The following is a 12,720-nucleotide window of genomic DNA, read 5'->3' on the forward strand; positions in this document are numbered from 1 at the left end:
CCATCCAAGGCAACATCCCCAGGGAACACACCCACCTAGCAACCAGGAGCAGAGCAGAAGAGCAGCTCTGCGCCTTTAATTCCGTGGCTGGGGTGGGGGCAGCCCGGAGAGGTTCCGCTCCCCCATTCCTTCCGCACCTCCAGTGGCAGCTGTCACCTGTAAGCCGAGCGCCGCTCAGGGGCATGGAGCCCAGCACCCATTGGACAGGACCTCTGGGCAGCAACCTACCCCCCAGGCTGGGTGCCCGGCCAGGAGCAGGCAGAGGGCAGGAGTCCCAAGTGCCCTTCGCCCGGAGACATCCCAGTGAAGCAGGGAGGGCGTGACTGCAGTCCAGCTTCGGGGATCAGAGCCTCAGGTGAGCCTGGCGAGGCGACTGGGGCGACCCCGGAGCCGCAGGAACCAAGCATGGCGCTGGCAGCCGCAGCCGCTGCCGCCGCCGCAGCAGCAGGGGTGAGCCAGGCGGCGGTGCTGGGCTTCCTTTTAGAGCGCGGCGGGCAGGTGCGCAACTCCGAGCTGCTGAGCCGCTTCAAGCCGCTGCTGGACGCTGGGGACCCGCGCGGCCGCGCAGCCCGCAGGGACCGCTTCAAGAAGTTCGTCAACAACGTGGCGGTGGTGAAGGAGCTGGACGGGGTCAAATTCGTGGTGCTGAGAAAGAAGCCGCGGCCGCCGGAAGAACCAGAGCCCCCGCACCCCTCCAGCCTTGGGGTGCCAGCCACGCAGGTAGCGTGCACTGCCGTCCCAGCGGAGGACAACTGCGTTCCTGAAGCTCCCCTCTCCCCACAGCCGTCCGAGGAACAGCTGGAGGACTTGTCCGCACCATCGGAGCTACCGAATCCCTCAGGGACCCCACCCTCAGGGGTCACCCAGCTTGGGGCTCCATCAGGCTCAGCGCCACAGCCCGGGGGACCCGAGGATCAGGAGCTACCCTCGCCCTCGGAGGTAGCCTCCGAGGTAGCCGCACCGGCCAATGTGCCATCCGGGGCAATCTCGCCGAGCACAGAGTCGCCGAACCCAGAGCCTGCACCTCCCTTGGCGCAAGTGCCACCGCAGAAGCCCTGCATGCTACCGGTGCGCTGCGTGGTCCCCGGCCCCGCGGCGCTGAGGATCCGCGCGGAGGAGCAAGGCCTACGCCGGCAGCGGTCGGAGGAGCCGAGCCCGCGGGCCTCCCCGATGCTTCTGCGGCGGCTCTCGGTAGAGGAGTCGGGTCTGGGCCTCCACCTGGGACCTGGTCGCTCACCTCATCTCAGGCGCCTGTCGCGCGCGGGCCCGCGCCTGCTGAGCCCGGACATGGAGGAGGTGCCTGCCGCGCCGCCGCCGCCGCCCGCGGTGCCCCTGGAGCCCACGGAGCATGAGTGGCTGGTGCGCACGGCCAGCGGCCATTGGAGCCACCATCTGCACGGGCTGCTCTTGCGGGACCGCGGCCTGGCTGCCAAGCGTGACTTCATGTCGGGCTTCACCGCCCTACACTGGGCAGCTAAGAGCGGCGACCGGGAGATGGCTCTGCAGTTGGTGGAGGTCGCCCGGCGTGGGGGCGCGCCCGTGGACGTGAACGCGCGCTCGCACGGTGGCTACACGCCGCTGCACCTGGCGGCCCTGCACGGCCACGAGGATGCAGCCGTGCTGTTAGTGGTGCGTCTGGGCGCCCAAGTGAACGTCCGCGACCACAGCGGCCGTCGCGCCTACCAGTATCTGCGGCCTGGCTCCTCCTACGCGCTGCGGCGTTTACTTGGTGATCCCCGCCTGAGAGCTACCACCGAGCTTGAAGCAGCCAGTGGTGGCAGTGGGAGTCTTGTGTCGCGGCACCCTGTGCAGGTGGCTGCCACCATCCTGGGCTCCACTACTAGCGCGTTTCTGGGCGTCCTGGCTGACGACTTGATACTCCAGGACCTGGCCCGTGGCTTGAAGAAGTCAAGCTCCTTCAGCAAGTTCTTGGGTGCCTCGCCCATGGCTCCCCGCAAAAAAACCAAGATCCGTGGTGGCCTACCATCCTTCACTGAAATCTCTCGTCGACATACCCCGGGGCCTTTAGCTGGTTTAGTGCCCAGTCTGCCCCCTCCAACCTGAATGGCCTTGTAGCTATCAATGCCTTGGTTGACCTACCAGGGCCTGTGCCATACCATCTAAGCCCGTCCAAGACAGGCCCAGCACCTGCAGCCTGTCTCACTTCCAACTTTACCCAGTGCAGCCTATTGTACCCAGATGAGGCTCTAATGTCTGTCTGAACTTTGATGTGCCTACAGATGGGATTCTAGTCCCCTGGGAGAGGTCCCTTTGAAGAAACCAAGCAGTCAGGCCTGAACTTGGGAGGAGACTTGAAGTTTAGGGTCAAAGGTTAAGGGGCAGCAGCTGGTCTGGCCCCTGGAGGTGTTAACCAGAGGCCTCTGCGTGGACAGATTCCTAAATCAGAATTAGGACCAGGCTCTCTAGATGTTCAAAGATGACGAGTTTAAGGTCTATAATGGCTTGCTACTTTTATTCTGTTTTTAAATTGAAATGAGGTACAGAAACTTTGATAATACCTTCTTGAAGTTCTTTTTTTTTTTTCTTTCTACTTTTAAGCAAAGTAGAAAGACATTTTCAGTCTTTTGCTGACTATTTGGGAAATCTATCTTTTAAAAAGAGATGGTTGAGTCTAAAGGAAATTTAATTCTAGCCAACAGCACGAATTAAGTTTATCTACCTCATTGTAGGCAGTACAGATTGAACCCAAAATAACCATCATGGCCCTAATGAATGTACTGTGAATGTCAAATATTAAAAAACAAGTGTGCGATTGGGCGTGGTGGCCACATCTTCATCCTAGCACTTCGGAGGCAGAGGCAGGCAGATCTCTGTGAGTTCTAGACCAGCCTGGTGTACAGACTGAGTTCCAGGACAACCAGGGCTATACAGAGAACTGTCTCAAACCAAAACAAATAACCCCCCATCTCTCCCAGAACAAAACAAAACAAAATAAAAAACAAACAAACAAAAAACCCTGAAAGAATTACATCTTGAGGGTAAACATGCTTTAACAGAGAAAAGAGACATTTTGGTAAATAATGGTAAACTACTATGAAATGTAAATGTGTTTCCCACTAACTGGTGGCTACTTTGATTTGGCATGAAATTTTAATTTTTTTAACTGTGATTTAATTGTGAATTTTGAATCTGTGATTTTTAGTGCAATGGGTGACTATTCAAAAAAATTATTACAGAAAAAAATCTGGTTAATAGTAATTGTTACTCTTTTATATAAAAGTGCTGAATAAATAAGTGTATGATGTCTTTTAAAAAAAAAAACCAACAACATTTGAAATAGCAAATGCAGAAGCTTAGTCCAGTGATCTAGAATGAGCAGTGTGACTTCTGGACCGTTGTTCCTTCCTATAAATGGGGCAGGCTTGTGGGTATTCCCAAGATTTCTGGTTGGGCATAGTAGAATCCTATTAGTACCCTGTCCCCCCCTTTTTTTTTTAAAAATGTGAAACCTATTTGCTCAGTCAACTTTTTGTATCCTATCATGATATTGCTCTGTTTTTGAAAATTATATTTGCATGCTATCAGTCATACTGAATGGTTCTTGTGGCACAGGGGCGTGTGGCTTCATCCCTACCAATATTCGTTAGTGAGACCTTTGAAATCATTAAAGATAGTCCAGCAATCATTCAAAGAATGATTTTAAGCAATGAAATAAACAGTTCCTGTTTTTATTTCTGCTTGTGTGAGGTGCACTTCTCTTAGCTACAGTTGCTTTTCCTTATTTTAAAAGATGTTATTATTGGGCCTGGAGAACTGGCTCAGCAATTAAAAGCATATAATGCTCTAGCAATAGGCTCTGGTTTGGTTCCCAGCATCCATGTAAGGCATCTCCAACCTTCTGTAACTCTGGACTTCATACTTCTACATAGGCACACACACCCACCCATACACACATACAAAAATAATGTTATCCTTTAAAATGTTATTGTCTTATTGTATGTGAGAAGGAGGAACTGTGGACACTCATGTGTCACAGAGTGCCTGTTGAAGTCAGAAGACAACTTCCACTGGTGGGTTCTCTCCTTCCACTGTGAGATCCAGGATCCAATGCAAGTTGTCAGGCTTGCAGGGCAAGCACTTTACCTTGTAGACCATGATGCACCACACACAGCACCTCCACCCTCCACCCCACCCCACCCTGGCTACCTGGGGCTAGAGATTGTCTCCCTTACTAGGCAAGCATTACCCACTAGCCACATCCTGATCCTGTTTTGTCTGTGTAATGCCTTCCCTTTCCCTTAACTTTCCCCTGCCACTATCAAGCATTCTTCATCTAAAGAGCTCAGATTTCTCTGCAAAAGACTCAATCACACAGGCATTAGAGCCACAAATCATGGATAAATGCAGGCCCTTGGTTGATCCATTCTACTTCCCCCACCTGGAACACTAGTTGGCATGAATTATTTTAAAATGCAAATGAAATCTTCTGCCTTTGCAGAAAAATTGTGGGGAGGCAATAATCATAGCAATTTGCATAGCTGAAGTTCCAGGAGACAGAATGAGACATTAGAGATTTTCTGTGGTGAAGGAAAAGCCTGACTGGGATGGGTTGACAAAGGTCCCAGGCATAGAGACCTTGAGAGACAAGATCCCAGTAAAAAGAAGCAGCAATTACTGAGAATTTGCCTCCCAGGAGAGCTATTTTAGCTGCCATAAGAACCTTCATATTTCTGCAAACCTCCAAGTGAAATAAATCATTTGCTAACAGTTAAGAATGAATAAACCCACAGCTCAGGTGTTAGGAACCATTACTGTTTCCTTACAGGCCAAGACTATTCTGGAACTGTGAGGGAAGTCAGTGAGAATGACAGCATGTGGGAAGTTTTCAAAGAACCATTTATTTATTTATTTATTTATTATTGGTTTTTCAAGACTGGGTTTTTCTGTGTAGCTTTGGAACCTATCCTGGCACTCCCTCTGTAGCCCATGCTGGCCTCAAACTCACAAAGATCTGCTTGCCTCTGCCTCCCAAGTGCTGGGATTAAAGGCATGTGCCACCACCACCTGGCTTATTTATTTTTTAAAAGAAAATCATAAGTTGGGGATGGGAGAGAGCACTGCGTTGGTAACATGCTTGCTTTGTACACAGATGAGCCTAAATTAGATTAAGAATACACATTAAAAAAAATCAAGGTAGTTCGGTATAGTGGCACCTGCCTTTAATCCCATCACTTGGGAGGCAGAGGCAGGTAGATCTCTGTGAGTTCAGGTCAACCTGGTCTACAGAGTGAATTACAGGAGTCAGGGCAACATAGAGGGACCCTGTTGCAAAAAACAAAACAAAGTCTCGGTGCCGGAGTGGGAGAGGTGGCTCGGGGGTTAAGAGCACTGACTGCTCTTCCAGAGGACCCAGCTTTGGTTCCCAGCACCTATATGGTGGCTTCAGTTCAAGAGATCAGACATCTTTTCTGACTTCCATAGGCACCAGACACTCAAATGCATACAGGCAAAATGCTCATGCACTAAATAAATAAATAAAATCTGAATAATTTTAAGCTTATTTTTTCATTTTGTATAGTGTTAGGCCTGCATGCATGTCTGCAGACCATTAGAGGGAGCCAGAACTCATAACATGATTGTGAGTCACCATGTGGGTACTGGGAATTGAACTCAGGACCTCTGGAAGAGCAGCCAGTGCTCTTAACTGCTGAGCCATCTCTCCAGTCCCAATCTGAATAAATTTTAAAGGCCAGCTGTGGTAGCATGCCTTTGTAATCTCGGTGCTGGGGAACCTGAAACTCACTGGCTTGCCAGCCTAGCCTCTGGTGAGTTCCAGGCTACTGAGCGACCCTGACTAACAAAACAAAAATCCACAGGGAATAAAAAGCAAAACAAATGAAAAAACACAAGTGGACAACATCTAAGGAAAAGCATCCGAGATTGTCTTTTGGCAACCATATACATGGGAAAACATGTGCATGTATACACACATTTGTACCTACATGCACATAACACACACCCACCATGAAGTATACCCAGATGCTCATAAATAAATAAATGTAACAGAAAAATGAATTTTTAAGGAAATTTAGGTGGTAAAAGTTGTCAGAGGAGGAAAATGAGCCCTTTTAGTGGAAGACAAGTTAATTGTTGTAGATGTATGTGAGTCACACCACAGCAAACTTGCTAATGTGTTTTACATTGCCTTTGATGGGGGTGGAGCTTATTCTTGAACAAGCCTCCCATGCCTGATGAAGATTCAGGCACATGTAATGCATGTGTAAGCTGTGTCTGTTAAGTATGTCCCAGGCACAGTTTTAATATGTCACAGTTATTAAGCAAGCCTTGTGTATGGTATAGTCTCTATATGTTTTCCTCACCCCATTTGTGTGTGTGTTTGTGCACATGCATGTACATACATATTTGCATGTGTATAGGCACATATATGGGTGATACATGTAGGTGCACATACATGTGGAGGCCTGGGGTTGACAGCTGAAATAATTTTCCGTCATTCTCTCACCTTGTGCAGTGAGTCAGGGTCTCTCAGTCAACCGAGAATTCATGGATGTGGCTAGTCTCACCCTAGCCAGCTAGCCCTCAGGATCCTCTGTCTCTGCCTTCCGAGGCTGGAATTACATGTGGGCCACCATGCCCACCTGGCATTAATATGGGCTCTGGAGATCTGAACTCTAGTCTTTGTGCTTGCTCAGCAAACTCTTAAGTACTGAGCCATGCATGTCCCCAGCCCATCAGTGTCTAGATTTTAAGTTAGCAAAGTGAAGGCTGCAAACATCGGAAGATCTTGTCCAGGCTCACTTCCAGTAAGTGGCAGAGTAGCATCTTGGCCTCATCCGGAAGATACCTATTGACTGTGATGGTTAGTGCTAGCAGCTTGTAAGAACCTAGTATCAACTGAGAGATGGATCCCTGGGCGTGCCTGTGGGATTACCTTGATTGTATTAATTGATCTTAATTGTGGGTGGAACCACTCCTTGGGCAGGGAATCCTGGACTGAGTGAAATGGGAAAAGGGAGCTGAGCAGCAACATTTGTGCTTTCCATCTCTCTCCGTTTCCTGATTGTACACACAGCGTGCTACTTGAGCCTCCCGTGGCCTTTGAATACTCTGCCAAGATGGACTGTACCCTGGAACTGCCAGTCTGATGAAATCCTCACTTCCTTACAGCACTTTTGTCAGAACATTTTATCATATGAACAAAAACCCACAGTGATTCTGGGCTACTCTCCACACTCCATCTCCTTACTCTCTGGGGCATAAGACTGGCAGTACTCATCACACGGGCTGTGAGGAGGAGGCACTCGGGGAGAATAATTAGAACTTGAAGATCATCAGTGCACCAGTGTGGAGCCAGAGGCGCTGAGTTGCTTCTGTGGGTGTGAGACTGCTCCCCAGACCATACTGCACTGACATTTGGATTTGCTTAACATGGTCAGCATCCTTTTACCAAATTCATGTTTTCAAATGAATATGCTTCATGCTACCAGGAAAAAATGATTCCCACTGAAGGGAAATTATCCTGAGTTCTTTGTATGACAGACAGCACTTTAATTAAAAGAGAGTCAACGGGGCTGGAGAGGGGGCTCAGCAGTTAAGAGCAGGCTGTTTTTCCAGAGGACCTGGGTTCTATTCCCAGCACTCATGTGGTTGTTCACAGCCATCTGTGACTTGAGTTCCATGGGGTCTGACAACCTCTTTCAACTCTGCAGGTACCAGGCACAGACATATAAGCAGGCAAAACACCCATACAAAAATAGAGTTTTATTTTTGTTTTTTTTTGGGGGGGGTTGTTTTTGTTTGTTTGTTTGAGACGGGGTCTCACTGTCAGGGCCAAATTCTGGTAATTAGACAAATTCAGCATTCCTCACAAACTACAGAAGGAGCCAGTCCCTTCTCACTGTCAAAAGGGACAGATGGCTATCTGTGGTGGCTACAAGCATAATATAATAACAAGCATGCTGGCCTCCAGGCTCCTATAGTATCACGAATACCTGTTACACATTTCCAGGTCCACGCTGGCATCCTGGCTCTTCTCACCCCACCCTACCCTGAACCTCCCCAGCTCATGGGCTTCCCCACCCCACCCTCTCATTCTTCTCATAACCCTATTTTCAACGGTGCACTGTCTTGGTGTCCTTTGCTGACACTCTCTTTGTCTTCACGTCCCCCTCTCCCCCTCTCCCGCCTCTTATGGCAGGCCCAGTCTGCTGGCCATGCTCAGTCTACTACTCTCTCTCTCTGCTCTAGACTCTTCCAGATGCCTCTGGTTGTACTCTCCCTTGTGTCTGCAATAGAAACTTTCCACTTAACCGTACCTTGGAGTCGTCATGTAGTCAGTTGATACACTCACTACATACTAAAAAAAAATTTTTTTTAATCTAAGCTTGACATGATGGTGTCTGTCTTCAACCCCAGCACTCAGAAGGCAGACGCAGAAGTATCCCCGCGTCCTGGTACAGCCTGGTCTACATTGCAAGTTCCAGGTCAACCAGGGCTATGTAGTAAGAGAACAGAATCAACAGAAGGTGGGTCTGGTGGTACATACCTGTAATCCCAAGAGCTGAAGACAAAAGATGGGCATTCAATGTCCTGAGTGTTGCAACATATGGAGTTCAAGGCAAGCCTGGACTACTTGAGGCCCTGTCTCAAAATAACAACTAGTATCTTCAGAATCAGCAGCCTCATCCTTTTAGTATTTTAATTTATTTTATGTGTATGTGTGTGGGCATGCATGTGACATGGCACAGGGGTGGAGGTCGGATAATGACTTTTAGGAATCTTTCCTTCTGCTGTGCTGGTCCCAGAGATGAAGCAAGGGTTGTCAGCCTTGGCAACTGGTGCCTTTATCCATTTAGCTATCTTTCTTCCTTTTGGGGGATGGTTCAAGCCAGGGTTTCTCTGTGTCACCCTGGCTGTCCTGGAACTTGCCTTGTAGACCAGGCTGGCCTCGAACTCACAAATATCTGCCTGCTTCTGCCCCCCAAATGAGCACTGTCTTTCTTAACTCACATTCATCAACTAGCCTTATTTTATCCACCCAAACTGCTTGTTACATGAGCTGAAAGCATCTGCCAATCTTTTTAAAGATGCTCCCAGGGGTTAGAGAGGTGGCTCAGTGGTTAAGAGCACTGGTTGCTCTTGCAGAGGACCTGGGTTCTGTTTCCAGCATCCATCTATAACTTTAGATCCAGGGAATCTGATTCCTTCTCTCCTTTAAAGGCACCACCAAGCATGTGTGTAGTGCATAGACAGACATAAACAAATCTTCTGTAATGGCTTCATAAATAGACTCATTATTCAGATGGCCTTTTGTCTTCAGGAACTGGCCTCTTAGGGACTGGCCTCACCGTGGGGGAACTGCCACACCTCTGGACTTGAACCTCTTGAGAGGAAAGCGGAAGGGAGCCATGGAGGAGAGGATGTAGAAAGTGAAAAGGGAGGAAAAGAAGATAAAGAAGAGAGCAAGCAAGGCATAGCAGAGGAAGGGAGGGGTAGAGGGAGAGGGAAAAGGTGCCTTAATCCATCACTCTCCCACGGAAGAAAGACAAATTCTCTTGATGGGAAATGCAGAGTGATGTAAATACCAAAGCTAACAGGAGTGTGGCAGGGCTATGACAGTGGTGGTAGGTGTCTCGAGAGAATTTCTTCACAGTAAGTGTCCTCTCCTTCTCAACCCCCACCATTCACCTCTCGTGGGTACAGAGCATTTGCCCTAACCTCCCTGGAGCCTCTGCCATCTGAATGGCCAGCGCCTCCAACAGCCTCAGCGAGGACCCTCAGAGTCTCCGCTAGTGGCTGGCCTAGGTACGTTTTGTAACGAGCAGAATGTTCTCGACAGCTTGGGGAGCCAAGCAACACAGCTTCCCATTTCCAATTTACAGTATGAAAGTAAAAAGTACAGCAATTAAATTCTTAGGAGGAGCAGCGGGGGCGGGATGTGCGGGAGGCCGCTGTGATGCCTGTTGCCCAGCAACAACAGCTCAAGCCAAATATCTAGCAAAGCCCAGGGCGCCGCCTCCAGTAGCCGAAGGCGTGTGTGATGCCGAGTCAAACTGCGGAGGCGGCGGACAGATACACTCTAGGATGTAGGCTCTGGGTCCACATCCCCAGCTTCCCTCCCCACCACATCTCATTCACTCAACAATTTTCCAACATAGGCCTGGTGGCAGTGAAAATCGAGCCAGCCTTTTCCTTCTTAATTAGCCAGAATTTCTTTCCGACAGAGAAGCAAAAGGCTCAGTTCCAGCTTTCAAGCCCAAGAGGGATTTTGCTCATTAAAGCCAGGCCAAGCCCCCATGGCGAGCCTGGAGCGTTTGCAAGCTCGCCAGGTTGTGGGCGGCCACAGTGTGGGTGGAAGCTTCCATGGTAAGGGAACAGTGCCCTCTGGTGGCGGCGCACCACAGGGTCAATACAGGTATCCCCAAAATTTTGAAGTCTGGGATGTCAATACAGAATCTCTGTCGTGAACTCCTGAGTATCTTCAGAAGAAATCATTAATAGGGCCAGAGAAAAACTGAGGCAAGAAGGAGACAAGACCATGATAGACATAAGGGCGAACTCTGAAAGTGTGTCTCTGTTTGTGGGAGCTCTCGCTAACTGGCAGAGTTGAGCACCCCTTCGAAAAATCCAACATAGAGCCAAGTTTCTTTTAGCCGGAAGATGACAGTCGTCACTATACCCACCCCTAAACTCGAAGTGCTTTGAAATACACAATTTTCCACTGGTTTAGTGGACGGTGTTAGATGTATTTCTAATATCACAACGGAAGCATGCAATGGGCACTGTGTAGGGCAATGGGCAGAAATTAGCAACTTCCATGCAGAAGGCTCCTCCAAGACAGCTGGCTCCACCATGGCCTTGGAGCCCAGGCCCACCCCACAGGGTTCAAAGCAACAAAAGCAAAGCATATTGTTAGAACCCGCGATGGCATCAGCTGGATCCCCATATGTTTTTTTTTACAAAATGAAACAATATGAACATTGTTCTGTGCTCAGTAGCTCAACTGTTGCAAGTAATGCTTTTAGTATGAATACGACCATTTAACATTCCCAACCATTGCACTGAGTGACAATACACATCACACAACAAGCCCAAAAACAGAGATCTCTCACCTTGGGGTCAGTGGTATTAAACACACACACACACACACACGCACGCACGCACGCACGCACGCGAGCCTTTAAATGTGTCCAACTTCCAAAAACACTCTGAGCTTTTTTGAGAAAATATTCTTATCCCTAGTGTTCGAAGCTTGGATACTGAAGCTGGTCTCATGTTAATCTGCAAAACTGGTTCTGTGTGCTCAGGGCTCCTGTCCAAATGGAGAGGGATTTGTTCTGTGTTTTGGACCACCGTGGGCCACACCGAGGTTGGCTGAATATAGTACAAGCCCTCACTGCCTTTCTGGGCCTCACACCCACTATTCCTGGATGTCCCATTCCTCATCTTCAGCTCCCATCCTCTGCTCCCTTCTGGCCTGGCTGGTCCAGAGCTGGTCTCAGACCAACAGCTGGGTGAGGTCAGTTTTGTTTGTGTTTTGAGTTGTGTTGGGGGCTCTCAATCCATTGCTGTGCTGGCCTGTAACTCATGGCTCTTAAGAAAAACCTCCCATCTCTGCAGGTGCTGTAATGAGAGCACCTAAACTCAGTGGGCTTTATTATTATTTTTTGGAGCGTGTGTGTGTGTGTGTGTGTGTGTGTGTGTGTTATCGTTTGTTGGTGATGGTTGGGAAAAAAAACATGTGTATGAGTATGGGTATATGAATACCATGGCACTAGTGTTGGGTCAAAGGACAACTTCTGGGAGTGGACTCTCTCCTTTGAAATCTGGAGTTTGATCTCATATTATCAGGCTTAGACAGCAAGCCCTTTTACCATCGGAGTCTTCTCATTAGTCCAAGACCTAAACTTTTGTGGTGGTGATCCAGTGATCAGGGCAGTTAGCAGTTGCTAGTAGTTGGTGGAGTGCCTCTATTCTGCCAACTTCCTCTTCAACTCTAGTCAGCCAGGACTGCTGCTGGAGTTTGTCAAGGAGAACCCTCCCCCTTCCTCCCCAACCCTGGCAGGTAACATGCTCTGTAGATGGAGTTTTTTGTCACAGGAGGAATTTTTGTCTGACCACTGGCTCCAAAATAAACACAAAGAGGCTTCATATTAATTATAAATGCTCAGGCAATAGCTCGGGCTTGTTACTAGCTCCACATTTTATTTTATCATTTTATTTGGTTTGGTTTTTGTTGAGACAGGGTTCCTCTGTGTAATAATCTTGGCTGTCCTGGAACTTACTTTGTAGACCAGGCTGGGCTCAAACTCACTGAGATCCATCTGCCTCTGCCTCCCTAGTGCTAGGATTAAAGGGGTGTGCCACCACTGCCAATTTCTTTATTAATTCAATCACGGTGACTCATATTCACAGTGTGAAGGAATATCCCACACACGCCTCTCCCAGAAAATTTATTAGAAAATAAAACACAATACTGTTTTGCATTATAAGCTGCAGTGTTCTGTCTTGACCCCTCTGCCTCCCACCAACTTCAGCAGAGGGGCTCGCCACCACAAGAGATGTGCCAAGGGTTTGTACTCATTCGTCCTGCTTTATTTTTGTTGATGCTGTATCAGGGATTGAACCTAGGGTCTCACATATGTCAAGCAATCACTCGGCTATATCTGCAGCCTCCTCTTTAAATTATTTTTAAATTTTATTTATTTGAGGATGTTTTGTATGTGTTCATACCACCTG

General features: G+C 48.6%; 1 protein-coding gene across 1 annotated transcript; it reads left to right on the plus strand.

Moving 5' to 3' along the window:
- The first annotated feature begins 379 nt into the window (after positions 1–379).
- Sowaha (sosondowah ankyrin repeat domain family member A) lies at positions 380–2,067 on the plus strand. The gene has a single exon (XM_051180704.1). The coding sequence runs from the start codon at positions 406–408 to the stop codon at positions 2,062–2,064; it is 1,659 nt and encodes a 552-aa protein (XP_051036661.1). The 5' UTR covers positions 380–405; the 3' UTR covers positions 2,065–2,067.
- The last annotated feature ends 10,653 nt before the right edge of the window (positions 2,068–12,720 follow it).

Source organism: Phodopus roborovskii, unplaced genomic scaffold (genome assembly GCF_943737965.1).
Source record: "Phodopus roborovskii unplaced genomic scaffold, PHOROB, whole genome shotgun sequence".
Lineage (NCBI taxonomy): Eukaryota > Metazoa > Chordata > Mammalia > Rodentia > Cricetidae > Phodopus > Phodopus roborovskii.